Below are 19,195 nucleotides of genomic sequence, written 5' to 3' on the forward strand. Positions count from 1 at the left end.
AGTGTCGTAGAATACGATCGATATCTCAGAGTCCGTAACTTCGTGGCGTGGTTCTTCCTGCCTTCCTTCTCTCTCTCTCTCTCTCTCTCTCTCTCTCTCTCTCTCTCTCTCTCTCTCTCTCTCTCTCTATGTATGTGTGTGTGTGTGTATGTATGTGTATGTATATATATATATATATATATATATATATATATATATATATATATATATATATATATATATATATATATATATATGTAATACATACGTACACATTTGTATGTGTACAGTATATATACAGGTTACGTACAGGTTGAGTCTTCCCCTGTACGTAACTGAAGCCCACGAATACTACTACTACTACTAATTATTATTATTATTATTATTGTGATATCGAAGATCAGTTGCAACTAAGGCTCACGCGATATGTTGCCTTAGCACATGATACATTAAACTTTTCGATTATTTGAAAAAGAAGTAAGGATGAATTTGCATCATGTATGTGTATGTATATATATATATATATATATATATATATATATATATATATATATATATATATATATATATATATATATATATATATATATAGATATATATATATAGATATATATATATATATATACATATATATATATATATATATATATATATATATATATATATATATATATATATATATATATATATATATATATATATATGTAACCAAGTAGTTTTATAATAGTTCACTGTTCGTTGTATTCATATGAACGAAGGCGCTTAGAATGCACCGTACAACAGATTTTGTTCGTTCTAAACTCCTTCGTTTATACGAATACAACATACAAAGAATTATTATGTAACCACTTGGTTGTGATTAAAATCATTAATACCCACATTTCTTACCACGTAAGTTTAAAAAATGCACGTTAGTGCAAGGAAGAAAAACCTGTTTAATAACTAATTTTGCGCATGACATTACACCTGAAAGGCGATATGTAAGTGGACCTACCCTCGCCGGAAGTGGAAATCGTCTTTTAGGGTTGGTAGTGGGAGCGAGTGCTTGGTGCAGACAGCATTAAGAGATATGCACATTTCTGTGTTGAATTTAGGTACAGTACTATGAATTGAAACCAACCTATTTTCATCATCACTTCTCAGTAACACGTGAATTTATATGTAAGACAGTTTAGCATTTATACTGCACATGACTTTTATATCACATGACTTTTATATTTACTTCTAATGTGACTCTCTCGACTAATAACCAAAATATTTAAATGAATGAAAAAAAAAACATTGAAAAGGGTGCGCTCTCAAACGGATAATGCGTGTTCCTCTTTTCCCCTCTTGCAAGCTTATAATATAGCAGATTATAGATTTTCAAGAATAGGCCCTGAATATTCCACCCCACCTAAGGAGAATATATACGCTATACATGGGAGCATTAGGTCGGTCTCATACAAATAACCGAAATACTTATCAACAGGGTTACCTAAATTTAATTGCAAATGAAAATTAAAAGTGTACTATGATGCAAGAGACATAAAATAAAATAAAATATTGATACTGCGTGAACATTTATTAGTAATAATCTTCACAGCTAGTGAGTAAATTTCTCAACGTCAGACTTACTACTCTTCTAACACCCTAACACGTTACTTTTGCTAAAATTGCTACTACTGTACTTGAGCTCATTTCTCGTCACCTAAGAAACCCTCGTGGGTTCCACCACGTACGAAAGAAGCGGCTTATAAAATCAATTTCACAATATAACATTGCCAGCAATAACTTTCCTCCCTACTCTATAGCAGCAGACATTGGTGCATATCTTTGAAGACCTACTTTCACTAACTTAGCTTCGTCAGTCACTCAACACCCTCATAAGACATGGACTACAAAAATAAAGTCTGGTTGCTAGCGATCCAAGAGAGTATTTCTACAAGAGGCCTATGTGGCGAGACCCCTTCGAACACCATGGGGGATGAATCTGGCAATAACTTCCAACAGAGGCTGGGTATCATAGTGAAGCGTCTTATTCCCGCGTTCTATCTTTGCTGAGGCCTGTTGGGCAACCTAGAGACACTTTCAGCCCCATAGAAAGTTAAGTATACCTTAGTTTTACCAGACCACTGAGCTGATTAACTGTTCTCCTAGAGCTGGCCCGAAGGATTAGACTTATTTTACGTGGCTAAGAACCAACTGGTTACTTAGCAACGGGACCTACAGCTTATTGTGGAATCCGAACCACATTATAGCGAGAAATGAATTTCTATCACCAGAAATAAATTCCTCTAACTCTTCATCAGCCGGCGGCGGGAATTGAACTCCGGCCCATCGAGTGACATTATTATTATTATTATTATTATTATTATTATTATTATTATTATTATTATTAAAATAGTTTAACCAGACCACTGAGCTGACTAATCAGCTCTTATAGGGCTGGCCCGAAGGATTAGGATGAAATGCCAGGTCTAGGCCATAGGCCTAGAACTGGGACCAAACAGGTCATTCGCATGATGATGAATAAATGAAAATGCATGATGATGAATAAATGAAAATGAAGTTTAAAAGAAAAAAAAAAAAACTGTATAACAAATATGCTGAAACGCATGTATACAATAAATACGTTTGCTCGTTTCCATGCATGCAAAAAAAAATTAAAGATTAAAAAGAATAAAATAAAATTTCATAAAAATCAAAAATTAAAATTCAGAATTACAATTTTTTTCTTAAACGCCCTACAGGCTTCTATATTTTCATTATTTACTTGGATTTATATTTTGTCTATCAAGTTACACTTTTTAATGAAAGATAAAATTGGGATGACTGAAAATGTATAAGATTCTGATAAAATTTCCCCCATTGATTTATTTCCAAAGGTTGATACTCGCTGTTGATTATATTTTGGACAGTCGCACAGCACATGTTTGACTGTTATCAACACTTTGCATTCTGGGCATTCGGGAGGAGGACCACATGGACTGTTCATCAAGTGTCCATGTGTCAAACGAGTATGGCCTATTCGCAGACGCGTCAGAATTACTTGTGTTTCTCTCTCTCTCTGACATCATGAGCTCCATTTTCCAACGCTGGATTTTATCTGTTTCAACTTATTATTTATAGGTTCCTCGTTCCATATGTTTTGCCATTTATTTGTAATGGTTGTTTTTATATCTCTTATGTAATCACTAATTGGGATTTTTATATTTGCTCTTACCATGCGGACTGCTTCTTTAGCTGCTTTATCAGCTTCCTCATTTCCTTTAATCCCTACATGGGCAGGGATCCAACATATTTCAATATTTTTTTCCATTATTATACAATTTGTGGAGTTCAGTCTGAAGCTCAACCGACTCGGCCAACAAAGGGCTTACTTTCAGCCCCAAAACTCTATATTCACAGGTTAGTACATAATTGTATGGAATCCTTTACTGGTGGCAATTCATTTTTACTTTCTATTTTAGGGGTCTCCTTATACAGCTTTGGGTAATTTTGGAGCAATTGCCATGCACTTTTGATTCCTACTGCTAATCAGAGTTACTACAATTAACATCAACGAATTATCTAGACCGGGATGATCTTTGTCCCATATCTACTATCAATTACGGTAAAGTGAGGAAAGCAATTAAAAATTAAATACTTGGAACATTACGAGACATGTTCCCCACATACAACAGCCAACCACAAGGATGAAATAATTTCCTCTTGCTCGAAAGTCAACCTTGCCCACGCGCCCGTATTCTTGGCTAAGCATTTTAATAAAGAATGCTCCTTCATACACTAATAAAGATTAAATCGTGAGATATCTTTCCAGTGTAATTTATAAATGCTGTTGGTAAATCGTAACACAAAGGGAAGAAAGGATTTTTCTAATTCTCCAGTGAACTCGACACACTTCTAAAATATCTAGTGTCGCGCACAGCGCTGTACCAAACGCAAAAAAGGGATGAAACTTAATTATTCTCACAGAACATACAGATATTAAGAACGGAATTGAAAAACAATCTGATCTTCACATGGTTAAAATGTGTCAGTTTAAAACAGGAGCTTGGAACATCCACAATGTCTTCGTTTTTCTTTCGACCACAAGCGTCTTTGGTTTCCTTTCATGTCTGTTGCAACAGAACAAACAATTACCATTCTTAGAAGGAATCAGAAAAGCGCTTTCTATGGCGGAGGCTCTTATTTTCCTCCACAACAATGGAACAAACTACTCTTTTATGCGTGATGTAGCCAAGGGCAGAATTGTAAAACGAATCCACGCAAAAGAAGGGTTCAGTAAGAATAAGTATGAATAAAGCATTGAATGAAGGTACTATATACAATGAATGAATGAATAAAAACTGTGAGAAGAGAATTTCCTTTTTATGGGAAAGCTTCTTTGCTACACGACTGCGAGGATACTAAACAAAATATATAAGAATAGAAAGGAATTAAATGCTTTGTGTTTGCATTAACGAGGCTTATCTTTCTACGTATTGTTCTGGAATCCAGTATTTTCTCAGCTTCCGCTGTCTGGAAGATGCTAGTGATTGATTGAGTGATTATGAAATTTAGGTCTTGAGGACCAAGCGCCGGAACCCATCAGGATTATTCAGTGTCGAGGAAGATGCGAGTGATTTGGCGATTCGTCTTCAGAAATTTAATGATTTTTCTTTTTGCATCTCATGGAAAATAGTATTTAAAGTGGCTGATACTGTGAATCTTCTTTCTGTACATTCAATTCACTGTCAATGGTACCGTTATATCGCTGCATTTCATTCTTCCAATTTCCCTTAGATATTCATTACTTCAAAGTATTCTTACCAATTGGTTTTTATTATTTAACCTCACTTCATATTTCTGATTTCCTTTCAAGCTAATTGCACCGACTTATACACCTCCCCGTTTTCTCTCCTACCCTTCCTCCTTCCGGCACTATTCCAGGCCTTTATTCATATTTCCACCTCATTCCCTGGTTAATTTTTCTTATCCATTATTCGCCTTCACCAACCCCGATCCTTTTATTTTATCTAATTCCGTCCTCCTCGTCCTACAATTTCCCTGTTCCCTATTATTGTTAATGCTTCCTCTTTCCACTCATTCATCAATATCTTAACTTAATTCTCACTGCTTATTCTTCTTTATTCACAAAACCCTCTCCCCAATAACCTTCGGAATCACATCAATCACTCTCCGGCAAATTATCTCAAGGAACTCCTCACTTCCTCCTCATTTTCCCCTTACATGTTTCCTCTACCACCTGCCTGCCTGCCTCAGTCACCACCTGCGCCGAAAAGGCATTTCCTCAGAGGATAAAAAAAAAAAAAATCATTCAAAAGCAGACTTTGTATGGTGTTAAAGAAAGCAAGGTGAAGTAGGCTAGAATATCATTCGGAGACCTCTCTCTCTCTCTTAAACACACATGCGTGTATATATGTAGCCGATGTAAGCGTATGTAAATAACAAGACTATAAATATAACTCAAATGGAAGATATATTTAAATACGTATACTCATATGCATATACAGACGATAAAAACAAAAAAATCCACTATCTAGTATCAACATCAAACTAAGCACAGGAAGAGAAAGAGAGAGAGAAACAATGTAACAGGTTTATGAAAACACCTGACTCTTCTTCCAGGTTTGACCGGTAGCAGCACACCTGTGCTAAATCTACCTGATCCAGCGCAGGTGTTTTTCTGCAGAAGAATTTGCCTTTAGGCGTTTTTGACAACATACATAGATGAGCAATTTTTTTACCTGATGAATGAGCACGTATATGAATGCTTTCACAACTGCGGGATAAGGATTATCCCGCAGAGGGTCTCCCCTTTTCATGGAATACTTATTTCTCTCTCCCTCCACCCCAGTGCCTAATCTAATTCTTAGGACAACAAAGACTGACTAGATTTTTACGGAACGCACCCAAGAATTAAACAATGGTTACCCAGTTTTTGTAAGTTGAGTGCGTTACCATTGCGGTATGAGGCCAGATGATTATTAGACAACCTTGAAGATGATTGCACAGACAAATTACCAAATACGTAAAGACCTTTGTAAGTTTCAAATTCACAATAAGGCGTGATGAACATATTCAGCCGCACCACGGGGAAAATTAAATATTGGGTATAAATCACAAAGTGTTTCATTTTCCATTAAATACACACACACATATATATATAAACAATTTTGTCTTTCTATATTATTTAGTTGAATATAGAATAAGAGACAGGAATATATCTACATGTAAAACCATATAAAGTACTTAAACTAAGCTCAACCCCGCATTCATTTGGCCTTTGAAAGCTCACTGGTAATTAGATTTCTAACCACCTTTCAATTAAACAACGTATAGCAGTGTAGATGGAACCAAGAATAAAATTTCAATTAAAGGTTTAACAAAAAAATTCGCTTACAGATATGCACGATTTCCCGTAAATTTTCCTAAACTTAATATACAAGCATTTCCCACCTTTCCTTTTTTTTTTTTTATACATGCTCACATTCAGCTGTCTTGTCTTGGGCATTTTCTAATGACAGCCCCATAAAGACTATAAATTCACTAACTCTGAAGCTTATGACCATGTTATTTTTCCAATTCCTATATCATTTCTGTAAGAAACATTAAATCAATATCTGTATCTTTCTTTCTAAAGTTTTCTGTCATCTCTCGTGTCTCCCCCCCGTTTGTGGTTTTAATGTTCCTTTTTTGTTTTAGTATTTTCAAATCTCTTTACAGATGCTTTATTTCTGCATTTTCTATTACTGTTTCCATATGAATCTTATATTCCTTCACCCTTATTTCGTCTAATTTCAGTTCTGAGATTAATTATTTAATCTTATTCCTTTTGTTTAAAAAAATCATTAAATAAAAAAAAATTGGTTGAAATCAAAGAGAAATTTATTTCGACATATTTTAATATAAAAGTTCCTATTTCCTAATACATTCATATAAAAACAATTATCAACACAATTCCATCATATAAAAATATATATACATTTGTACAGTCGAGCGGACGAGAACAGAACGCCGCATCAACCCTTGACTAGGAGGAAACGTTCAAAAGATTTTCAAAATTAAAAGACAGACACCTTTTAACAAAATATGGGATTTTCAAGTACAGAAAACATAAACTGAAGACAAGAAACAATTATAATAACAGAACCAGGGATATAAATTACATTGCCCTTCTGCTAATGATACATGTAAAGCCGTATACTTAACACTGAGAAAATAGAGTCATAAGCCAGTTGCATAAAATAAAATAAAATGCGTTATTAAAAAAATTATTTTTACAAGTCTTATAACATAGTGAATGCATTTTTGTTACCAAATATAAAAGAAAAACCGTAAATAAAAATGTGACACCCTTACCAACTTGGATTACAATCGACTCGAATTTGAGTTCTAGATTTCATTACAATAAACTTAGCATACATAGAACGTACAATGAGATTCGATAAATATGTCCAGTCTTTTTTTTTTTAGCCTATTCAGTCAAGAAACTTCTGGAATGGCTATTAAATATATAAAACAGGATATATTTTATGACTACAGAGAAGAAATGTTACAACTGCGCAAAAATTTGAGTTCCACAACACACTGAAAACATCTCAAGGCAATATAGCTTCGAATATCTGTGGCAGTCATCATGCTATTTAAGACTCATCCACTTCTAGTAACGCGAGAAAATATTACAGAGATCGTAAAAATATTACATAAATCTTTGGTATTTCTAAGGTCCTACATTGGTCTTGTTATATATATATATATATATATATATATATATATATATATATATATATATATATATATATATATATATATATATATATATATATATATATATATATGTAAGACTTTAAACGTAGGGCTATGTTATGCATTATCAATATTTATGTCCACCTTACCAAGATGAACCAGTGGGAAATTCGCTCTTTCGAAATACGAAATCCATGACAGGAGTCTTCCTTCAGTGATCCTCAGAGCAGAGCAGAGAGAGAGAGAGAGAGAGAGAGAGAGAGAGAGAGAGAGAGAGAGAGAGAGAGAGAGAGAGAGAGAGAGAGAGAGAAACACTGGCTGACCTTTAAGGTTCAACTTGGACATCTCGGAAGTTCCGTTCAGAGGGTAATGTGGCGCTTCATGTGCAGACTGAGATGGTCAGATCTGGAGAAGGCCCTGTCGCACAGTCTGCAGTTGAATGGGCGATCTCCGGTGTGTTTTCTGAAGTGTCGTGTCAATTCGTCGGAGCGCGCGAACTTCCATCCGCAACCTTTCCACTTGCAGGTGTACGGTTTCTCCCCTGTGTGAGTCCGTAGGTGAGCCTTCAGGTGGGAAGACTTTGTGTACGTCTTCGTGCATCCTGGGTGAGGGCAGTTGTGAATGATGACCTTCCTACGGGCACGTCGGCGTCTGGGACGAGGTGGCTGCTGCTGGACGCTTTGTGGCGGAGCCGTGGGTGGGCAGAGTATCGGCGCAGCGACTACCCCAGGGGCGTGAGGCGATGATGGAGGCGTTAGAATAACCCCTGACCCTCCCCAGTACTGGTACATGCTCCCAAAACCAGCTGTGGGTGTAACTGTGTGAGTGGTGGTGTAGGTGGGATGGGGTGGGGTCTGGGCGGTGTTGTGCGATATGGGAGCTGCGGGATGAGAGATGGTGTTCGCTGTGGTATAAGGCGTTGACATAGCGGCGGGATGCTGATTGGAAGGATAATACTGTCCGTAGACAGGGTATGGAGCGCAGGCGGTGCCTCCAGCAGGAGTATTAGAAACAGGAGTCGATGAGTTGGCGACGCAACCGCCATACTGCTGCTGAGGCTGAAGCTGCTGATAGTGATGCTGTTCTTGGTGGTGCTGCATGGGCTGCTGTTGGTGCTGGCGATACAAGGGCTGTTGTTGCTGGGGAACGACGTGCTCGTAATCCCTCTTGGTGGTGGAAGGAAAGGCTGTTGCCATCGAGGGTAACCCTCCAACCACCTTTTGGTGCGGAGGGCAGCTGACTGCGATTTCTTGGGGCAATTCGCAGTCGGGCACTGGAGGAGTCGGTGGGTATGTAATGGGGGAAATGCAGGTGTCACTGGGCTGGGGGATCTGCTGCTGCTGTGGCAGTTGCTCCTGCGCTGCAGGTTGGTCCTCTGGCGTGCTCAGGTCATTTACATTCAAATCTTCATCTAACATTGAAGCAATGTCCAACCAGACCTGCAAATCGGGAAGGAAAGATTTCAGATTTGTTTCCTACGGCGGATAAAAAGACGTTGACGACACGCTGCTAAGCTTATTGCTACCAGTCATATTTAACTGTATCATATTATGCTAGCTCAGACTTCATCTCTTAAGGAGAGCTGCTGCAACTAACTAATAAACTTAACCATGCTTTGCAGTGGCATTACAAAAAAAAAAATAGGATAAAAATTTAATAATTTTAGCAAAGCTATAAATTTTACTTTAGTAGTGTAATTGGTAGCTAATACTATATTTATTTTAACAAAATTTGCAATCACGTCACAGTGCAGAAAAGTTTGCATTCTCAAGTAATTGCATACAGCGGCATAAGCATATATACATACATACATACATACACACACACATTATATATATATATATATATATATATATATATATATATATATATATATATATATTATATATGAAATATAGCAAGTGTTTGCAAAAACATTACAGTGAATTTTTTTTTAACAAACTTTTCATACATGTACGCAGTACCAGGGACGCTCTTGACCAAAACTAATAAATAACTTTTTACACACAAATACAGCAGGGGAGCGTGGTATTGTCGTCATTTAATAAGAATAAAGAATATATAAATACTTACATCGTTCAAATCTGAGAAACTGGACGAGAGAGGTGTTAACTGCCCATACAAAACAGGCCGCTCTGTCGCCACTTCCATTTTGCGAGAGAGAGAATAAAAACCGCCACACTTCTATTCCACGGTCACCAAAGGCGAGACAGGTACGAGTGAAGATCGTCGTGGCTCGGATATAACTGAACTCACCTGACTGTTTCCGTTGCATGGAATCCTCCCGCGCTCACGAGATAAAAACGTTGCCATACATCGCCAGATCTTGGTAGCTGGATTTCCATAACCACTGCTTTACTTTATCACCAAACTCTTTCGTTGAATTTGTTTCAGATGATGTTTTTCGACGATACATTTCAAGTTTTAATGACCATGATGCACAACTCTCCCCAAATACAGAAAAAAATGCATTTGAGTAAAAACACATCTCAGACCGTCAGTGAGCATGACATCACCGGTCACCAATCGGAGCCGCCCAGGAATTTCGTAGCCAATCATCGTGCCTTTAGGGGCGGAGCTTCAATCAGTGAGATGGCCTGAGGCTAGAGAAATGAGAGAAGAGCCTTGTCTATTCCATTTAAGGTAAGAAATGTCATTTAAAAAATGTTTTAGTGACCACCACTAAATCTTAAAAGGTATACGCATCTTCTTAAACGGTAGTGGAATTTATATCCATTTTCTTCTGCTCGTCATCGTTTTAAAACCTTTCTGCTTAATTTCTCTTGCCGTCGACATTATGGTCAATGGGTATTTTCGAAATTTGCATATACCATATGCGACAAGCATTTGGGAATATAACTTTCGTATTAAACTATGCTCCTTTAATTAGTCACTTTTAATTTAGGTAAAGTTATAACAATGTGCAATTTACTGTAAATACAGATTTAAAAACCACTTACTCTGGTTTTTAAAGTGAGAGAAGTAGTGGGAAACTTTGGCGGTGAACGTGTTCATCAAGTATACATCAATATGGATTGCTAGGGCATATTTTTACGATATTCGACACCTTTCTTATTATAGTACAAATATCAACTAACATATCACAAAATAAAATGCAGCACACACGGGTAGAAATGTAGGTTCCAGTTCATATAAATATTCCATGCAATTTCCGTAGATTTTAACACTCCCGTACAACTCACAAACATTTTTAACCGATTTTTATTTTCCAATTAACGATAAAGTACAAGAAGTCTTTCTCACTGCTTATGAAATTCAGCCTCCTAGTACTAATCCAATCTCGTAAACACAGGAAGTTTGCAGGAAACTGGGAACACATAAATAAGGTAAAAAGCCCAATACTTAAATACATGAATTAGAGCCAGTTAACATCAGAACAATACTAAGCTCCCAAAGACCCGTGTTTCATCACACTATATTCAGGTTCAATGATCCCAAATTATCAAAGTGGATTTCATTTGCTGCAAAACGACATCTGTAAGCAATTACTCCCATATGATTTGATCATCACGCTATTTAACTGTGTGTGTGTGTGTGTGTGTGTGTGTGTGTGTGTGTGTGTGTGTGTGTGTGTGAGTGAGTGAGTGAGTGTGTGGCTGGCCTCATCGTACAGTGGTAATGCAGGCAGCTCAAACACTAAGGGACCAGTGTGAAAAACTTTTTATTTGCATTATCTAACAAGCCTAACTAACTCTTCTCAGATAATTACTAAAGAATAGAATTTAAAAAAATGGTCCGAGCCAATGCTTTTATATATACATACACATACGTATGTACATATATAATATACATACATAATAGTATATATGTATACATATGTGTTTACGTGCGCGTGTATATGTATGAAAGTGTATGTATGAAAGTATACAAAATTAAGTTTAAAAAAAAAGCAGAATTATTCAAATTAGACTACGATATCATTCGTATTATTAAAGATTTTAGATTATGAAGACGTCGGAAGAAACCAGTTATGCACGTGCCACAAGCTTTTTTTCTATCTTTATTATGCTTTTCCCATATAGCCTATAATGGCTTTTTTAATCCGTCTTCTTATGATTCATCCTCGTTTTCGAATCATACCAATCTTAATTCTTATAACACTGACCTCTGATATTTCCATCTCAAAAAAGTTCCTTATTCTTCTACTCTTTATTTTTCTTTGAAGCCTATTTCTTCCTCTCTAGCTCCTCTGTTTCCTCTACTACACCCGCCACTGTCCCTCCCTCGCATTATCAGAAGAAGGACCTCCCGCAGAGACAACAAGAAGTCTCCTGAAGAAGTGTTATTGGAAGGAATTACTCCGGGAGCCTTGTTGACTAAACCCGCAGACGACTAAGTACTTACACAAACAAACTGATCGGCAGTTTATCCCACAAGTTTTCGTCGTCATATTTCTCCCTCTCTCTCTCTCTCTCTCTCTCTCTCTCTCTCTCTCTCTCTCTCTCTCTCTCTCTCTCTCTCTCACAAACATACTAGCCCACTTCTTCAGTATTTGTTTAGGCTAATGGGGACAAGAGAAGCCATTTTTCCGTATAAGACCGTCCCTGGAAGGCACAAGAAAATTCAAATAAAATCCCGTGGATTTCCATGCAACGCGACAGAAAAGAAAAATACAATAATGTCTTTTAAAGACTTCATTCTGTTAACTTCATCGTACCACCAGGTACTTAATGCAATGTTTATGTCAACAGAACCAATAAGGCTTTTAACGGAACATATCCAAACCACTCCTTCCTACGGTGCCTCTCGCTATAGAGGTGAGTGTGACACAGTTACATTACAAAGTGTGTTTGCATATATATATATATATATATATATATATATATATATATATATATATATATATATATATATATATATATATATACACACACACAATGACCTCTATAGCGAGAGGAACCGTATTGCATCCTGGAGTATAGGAAGGAGTGATTTGGACATGTTCCGTTAAAAGCCTTGTTGCTTCTGTTGACATAAACACTGAATTAAGTACCTGGTGGTTATTAGACTGTAAAGCGAAGAACCAAACCCGAGGTCATGTAGGAATACGGTCAAGAAAAATTCGCATTAATCTAATAAGCCTTGTACTTGTTTTAACAGACCGGCTGTTGTTCCAGCAATTGAGTAGATGAAAAAATAAGTAAGTTTCCCAAGTAAATAATTACTCATACTGTTTGTGTAATTACAGTATTAAAAATAAATTTCCTCGTTAAAAAAAGTTGGTGACTTAGGACTATGTCTGAGGTCTGTACTTTCCCTGTTAGGTATTTGCAGCCTGAATTCTGTATCTGACTAATTGGGAGACCTGGTAGTGTCTTTGCCAAACTTGAATGACGAAATTCACCCGCAGAATGGGTCCTCTATCACAACACTTAAAATTTTGTGTCTGTGTGCCCACTCGCCTATATGTAGGTACTGCAGTTTATCCAATCTAGAGTGTAACGGTAAACTAAATCAAGTTTTCTCCCCACAATCCAACCCCTTAACTCAAGTCCTGGATAAGACTGGCGCATTATGACATAAGCAACTTCTCCAACAAAATGATAGCAAATGCAGCTCGGTCTGCATAGTAGGAAAAAAAAAAAAAAGTGTGGATTTCGGAAAAGGATATGGAAAAGCGATTATAAGCAAAATGAGCTGAATTCAATAAGAGAGGCAAATAACTGAATACAAAAACTGAATAAACCAAGTATGTGTTTTTTTTATTCATTCCACTGTACGAGATCAGTGAAATACTGATAAACTAACCATGAAGCACAAAAAACTGCTCTGAAACGAAATGTGATTTTAAAGAGCAAGAACAAATATAACCCTTATGACAATTCACTTCTACTACAATGAAACCTATATACTGCAGCAGGAGGGAAGACAATTAAAAACTTTAAATATATAACTTTTTAAAACCCTTTAAAATAATGAAAAATTCTGCGCTGATGATTTCAATAAACATTAACAGAAAGGCTATGAAAGAAAGTTATCCAGGATTTTTGAGTCATTAACAACATGGGTAGCTACAGAAGTAGGTCCTGATAAAAAAAAAAAAAAAAAAGGAAAATATGGGTGAAAATCGTAATAAATAAAATACATGACACCACAAGGAGAAGTGAAGCGACGTGTACAGTACTGTTTACTTCCACCAAGATAGGATTTAGATGATAGTTTACACGGAGAGCAAGAGTAGCAATAAGGGTGGTTGACTGACAAGTCAATGCGACAGATCTAAAAAAATTGTAGTTAATAATGAAAGCAGTGGCGCATGTTCCTCTACACTTTTTAAGAAAAGAATAGCAAGACAAGTATCATGAAATGTACGTCACCATCAGACCTTGTCCTACAAAATCTCTCTCTATACTCAAACAGGATATTTAGAAAATAGGCACCATGCACAGGGCCAACCAACCATGGTTACAGCGCCAGCAAATGAAAGTTACAGGGGTCGAAACAGTCAAACTCTGAGGATAAGGTTAAAAAAAAAAAGAAGAGCGGTTTATATGTAGTATACTAGTTACACAAGCATATATATATATGTATATATATTATATATATACTGTATATGTATGTATATATATATATATATATATATATATATATATATATATATATATATATATATATATATATAATGTATAACTGAATCACGAAAATATGGAACGTGATGAATGTATAAATAAAGATAAAATCCACGAAGGAAACGGAAACACTGGAGTGCTGCGAGGCCTTTCGACGTTATGTCCTTTACTTAGCAAACTGAAGAAATATAAAAGTATGTTTACAAAGAAAGCTCATATAAATGACAGATGGGGATTATAAAGGAAACATATGTACCTGGAATCCAACACAACTGAAGAATTAGTAGAACTGCCAAACTAGGATTAAATAATTAAGAGGTTTTTACAAAGGATTAGGATCATCAACCGTTCGGGAGCAGGGACAAGACAATTAAAAGATTATACAGGTTCGTGACTGACCACCTAAAAATTTTTAGTACAACTCAATTATTCTCTCCTTTTTTTTTGTAAACAATAATAACTTTTTGCAAGATGAACATTTTTACAAATAAAAAATTATATTAAACATACGGATATATAGAAAATATATATCAAGTAGCTAATTTGTAATTAAGTCAGTGATTTTATCTTTTAGGTCACTCTTGAACATTTTTCTAATACAGGGGTCCAAATAATACAAGCCAGGGATAAGATTAAAATTACAACTGGAAGTAAGCTGGATAATAGCGGACTCCAATAGATTTCTTGAAGAGAAATCTTTCGATCTGGCATTCACTGAACTTTCAGTCCAATTTATCCTGAGAGTTTTCACTTAAATGAATGAATATAGCATTGGATGCTTGTCCAGTTTTGAATGAATACTTATGTTGCTTAATACGTACATCTAAATCTTTGCTAGATTGGCCAATATAAAAAGAGGGGCAATCTAAACATGGAATTTTATATATTATGTTGTTGTTTTCTTTATGGCTATTTTTTCATTAACATTCTTTTGAGTGTGTTATTATAAGAAAAAACGAGGTTTACATTAAAAGGTTTTAACAATGATTTTATGTTTTCAAAACCACTAAAATAAGGCAAGCTAAGAATGTTCTTAGGGGTTTCTTTCTTCATGTTACTTTCACTATAAAACTTTTTGTGGGCTTTGTTATGACAAATATCTAGTATATGTGAAGGATAACATAAATCTGTCCCTATTTTCCTTATGTATTCAATTTCTTTATCCAAATACTGGGGACTGACAATGTGCAAGGCTCGTAAAAACATAGAGGAAAAAATTGATATTTTGATGTTGAGGTGATGGCCTGAATAAAAATGGACATAAGTTAGTTCCTCGTTGGGAGAGTGGGTTCCATTCTCAGCTAGCACTCTGCTGGCCGCGAGTTCGAATCTCCGACCGGCCAATGAAGAATGAAAGGAATTTATTTCTGGTGATAGGCATTCATTTTCGCTATAATGTGGTTCGGATTCCACAATAAGCTGTAGGTCCCATTGCTAGGTAACCAACTGGTTCTTAGCCACGTAAAATAAATCTAATCCTTCGGGCCAGCCCTAGGAGAGCTGTTAATCAGCTCAGTGGTCTGCATAATCTAAGGTATACTTAACTGTGTGTGTATATATATACATATATATACATATATACATATATATATACATATATATATAAATATATACATATATATACATATACATATATATATATACACATATATACATATATATGATCATGAAGCTACAAATATCGCTTAATATCAAATCCACGCTACCTCGGGAATATCCCCGATGGGGAATTATCACCGAAGGGGAATTTATAAGTGATAAATGGACGGGCACTGCCATATATATATATATATATATATATATATATATATATATATATATATATATATATATATATATATATATATATATATATATATACATATATACATATATATATACATATACATATATACATACATATATATATACATATATATCTATATAATATATTATATATACTACGGCCTACCCCACTGCCAAATCAAAGTCCTTCAAAAGAAGGCATCGTGCTTACCCCATTTAATAATGGGAAAATTGCACGTTAAAGACGAAGAAGATATATATACAATATATATATAAATATATATTATATATAAATATATTATATATATATATATATATATATATGTAATTATATATTATATATTATATATATTATAATTATATATATATATATATATATATATATATATATATATATATATATATATATATATATATATAAACATGCACATATTTGTATACGCAATTTATAAAAATAACTACCTAATTTTCAAAAAAAATCACACAGATACATGTATTCATAATAAACTTGCAACCAATCCCGCAAATTTAGATATGAATAAATCGAGTGTTAATACACTTGAGAGTGATATCACCCTGTAGTGGGACGGTAAATGTAAGGCAAGGTAACTCGAATTTGTTACATAAAATATCCACATTCAAACATTAATCTTACATAAACATAAATACAGAGCCGCCTACAACTAAGTTCGAGGAGGAAACGTGCACACGCAAACGCAGAAAAACAAGTACCCGTATAGGTATAAATCCATCACAGACGAAGGAGGGGCAGTTAATCCCACAAGACCAAAATCTTTTTTAAATAAATCCATCAAAAGGTAAATAAATCCGATCCGATCATTTGGGTCGAAGGTCAATTCGACCTTTGTCAAATGAGTCCATTATCTCAATGAAGAAAGTGTGAAGGGAATCCAGGTGGTTAATTGACTGTCTATCTCCCCGTCCCACGCGAGTTCTCGGGTTGGGGGTCAAGCAACCCTGTGGTTTTGATTCAGTTCTTTCATTTTTGGACTAAGGAAGATTTCCATTGGATGTGATCAGCTATGTACGGTCTGTTAATATTTATTTGGAAGTTTTCGTTTGCTTTTATAATAGTACTGCTCTGCACTTGACTAATTTCATATTTTCATTTTAGGCCGGCCCTACGTGTCTGTGCCTTTTCTGATGTATGTTTTCATTTTAAATTCCTCATTTAACTGTGAATTTAGAAACACGTACAGCTTTCCTCTTTGCCCAAAAAAGTTCTTGAAAACTATAATATTGTTATTTACACAATGACTGTCTCCATTTTTTACTGCGCTTGCATTTTGATCACCGGACTATAAATCAATTCTGTACGATAGAACTATAAGGGTATGTAATACAAACATACTACTAGTGAGGCAAAGATCATAGAAAAAAAAAAAAAAAAAAATGTCGTCCCTTACAAGATTCCAAATCCAGGAAACCCATTTCTTGAAATGATAGCGATCGAAGTCAGTTTCAATTCCCTCGTGAGACTCTGGACAGTACACCCGGTGACCAGTGACCTGAGATCAGCATTGGGAGCCTTCAGTCTTCGAAATACTTGGAAATCCTAACGAATTAGGAAGGAATCCTTTCCTTCATGGAATACTGTACAGGTGCCTTTATCCTCTCGGCTACTTTATCTCGCTAGCACTGGGACGGGTGCAGATCCTTCCTTACACAAGGCCAGCAGATTAGTGCTCTCTCTCTCTTTGTGTGTCTCAATAAGAAGTCCGTATTTCCCTCTTCATGCCTGATTGAAGGTGCTGATGGGAATCTCTTTCTTTTAAGCTGAGATGTCTTTTTTTTTTTTTTTTTTTTTTTTTTTTTTTTTTTTTTTTACAAACATGGCATTTTCCATGTTTTTAAATCAAAGAGAGAAAGAAATAAGTCTTTCATTGTTGCTTTTCTTATTACTTATCATTATTATTATTATTATTAAAGTAGTTTAACCAGACCACTGAGCTGACTTTCAGCTCTCATAGGGCTGGCCCGAAGGATCTGATTAAAATACTAGATCAAGGCCTGAAGTCAAGCGCTAGGACCCAATAGATCATCCGATACAAAGATGAATGAATTAAAATGAAATTAAAAACTGCACATAGGTACATCCTCTCATACAATAAATACATTTACTCAAACTTCCTTACATACATACTAAAACGGTATATTAAAATTCAGAATATAAATTAAACAAAATTTTAAACATTTTTCTCTTGTTTGTAAAATTCATATGTTAAAAGGGTTTTCATGCTTTTATTATTTACTTATTTTTATATTTTGTTAATTAAATTACAGTTCTTCAAGAACATCAAAATTGGAATGATTGAAAATGTGAAAAGATTCTGATCTATCAGGTGGATATTTTTGAAGAGGGAAGATGACGTCAATTCATCCATTCTTTTGATTCATGATCAGTTACTTTATACAGTCATTTCCATTCCGAGTCCGTAATTAAAGATGGGAAATATGAAACCTTTAAGATTGGTTAAGCCAAATATGTCTCTGCCTCATAGGCTTGCTTATTTTATTTCACCTCGGGAGATACGAATTAGGCTTATGAGGCAATTTTCCCGACCACAATTATTGTCGTCTGTGGTGTGCGAGTCCGTTTAACTTTAATTGGGGCAATGTGATGATTTCACGTTTCCGTTGAAAAAACCAAGTGTAAATAATGATGATTACAAAAATATTATATACGTACACATGCCATATATATATATATATATATATATATATATATATATATATATATATATATATATATATATATATATATATATATATATATATATATATATATATATATATATATATATATATATATATATATATATATATATATATATATATTCATATATTATGGTTGTATGAGCAGAGGACAAACAAAAATTCCAAGGAAAGTGGAGCAGATGGAGACTTGACAAAACATGTCATTATAAATTGTGGCTGGAAATTAAAATGGCTTCATTGTGGTTATGAATTCTGGTTTCGATGACAAACAGAGATACTTTTAATATTAAAAGAGGTTTCAAAATAATAGTGTATTCTAGGTTTTAAAAAATCGACGATCAACACCTTTTACTATAAAACTACCACTA

The 19,195-nt window shown here is 35.0% G+C and overlaps 1 protein-coding gene across 1 annotated transcript; it reads right to left on the bottom strand.

Annotated features, from left to right (window-relative positions):
* Positions 1–6,851: 6,851 nt before the first annotated feature.
* On the bottom strand, positions 6,852–10,177 carry LOC136853407 (Kruppel-like factor 2). Its single transcript, XM_067128904.1, has 2 exons — positions 9,787–10,177; positions 6,852–9,152 (listed from the first exon to the last, which is right to left on the bottom strand). The coding sequence occupies exons 1-2, from the start codon at positions 9,862–9,864 to the stop codon at positions 8,073–8,075; spliced, it is 1,158 nt and encodes a 385-aa protein (XP_066985005.1). The 5' UTR covers positions 9,865–10,177; the 3' UTR covers positions 6,852–8,072.
* Positions 10,178–19,195: the final 9,018 nt, after the last annotated feature.

Source organism: Macrobrachium rosenbergii, chromosome 27 (genome assembly GCF_040412425.1).
Source record: "Macrobrachium rosenbergii isolate ZJJX-2024 chromosome 27, ASM4041242v1, whole genome shotgun sequence".
Lineage (NCBI taxonomy): Eukaryota > Metazoa > Arthropoda > Malacostraca > Decapoda > Palaemonidae > Macrobrachium > Macrobrachium rosenbergii.

Excerpts from the sequence above, each read along its gene's own strand:
- LOC136853407 (XM_067128904.1), bottom strand. The coding sequence starts at position 9,864 with ATGGAAGTGGCGACAGAGCGGCCTGTTTTGTATGGGCAGTTAACACCT. Across the intron at positions 9,153-9,786 it reads GTTTCTCAGATTTGAACGAT|GTCTGGTTGGACATTGCTTC; the intron begins GTAAGTATTTAT and ends CCCGATTTGCAG.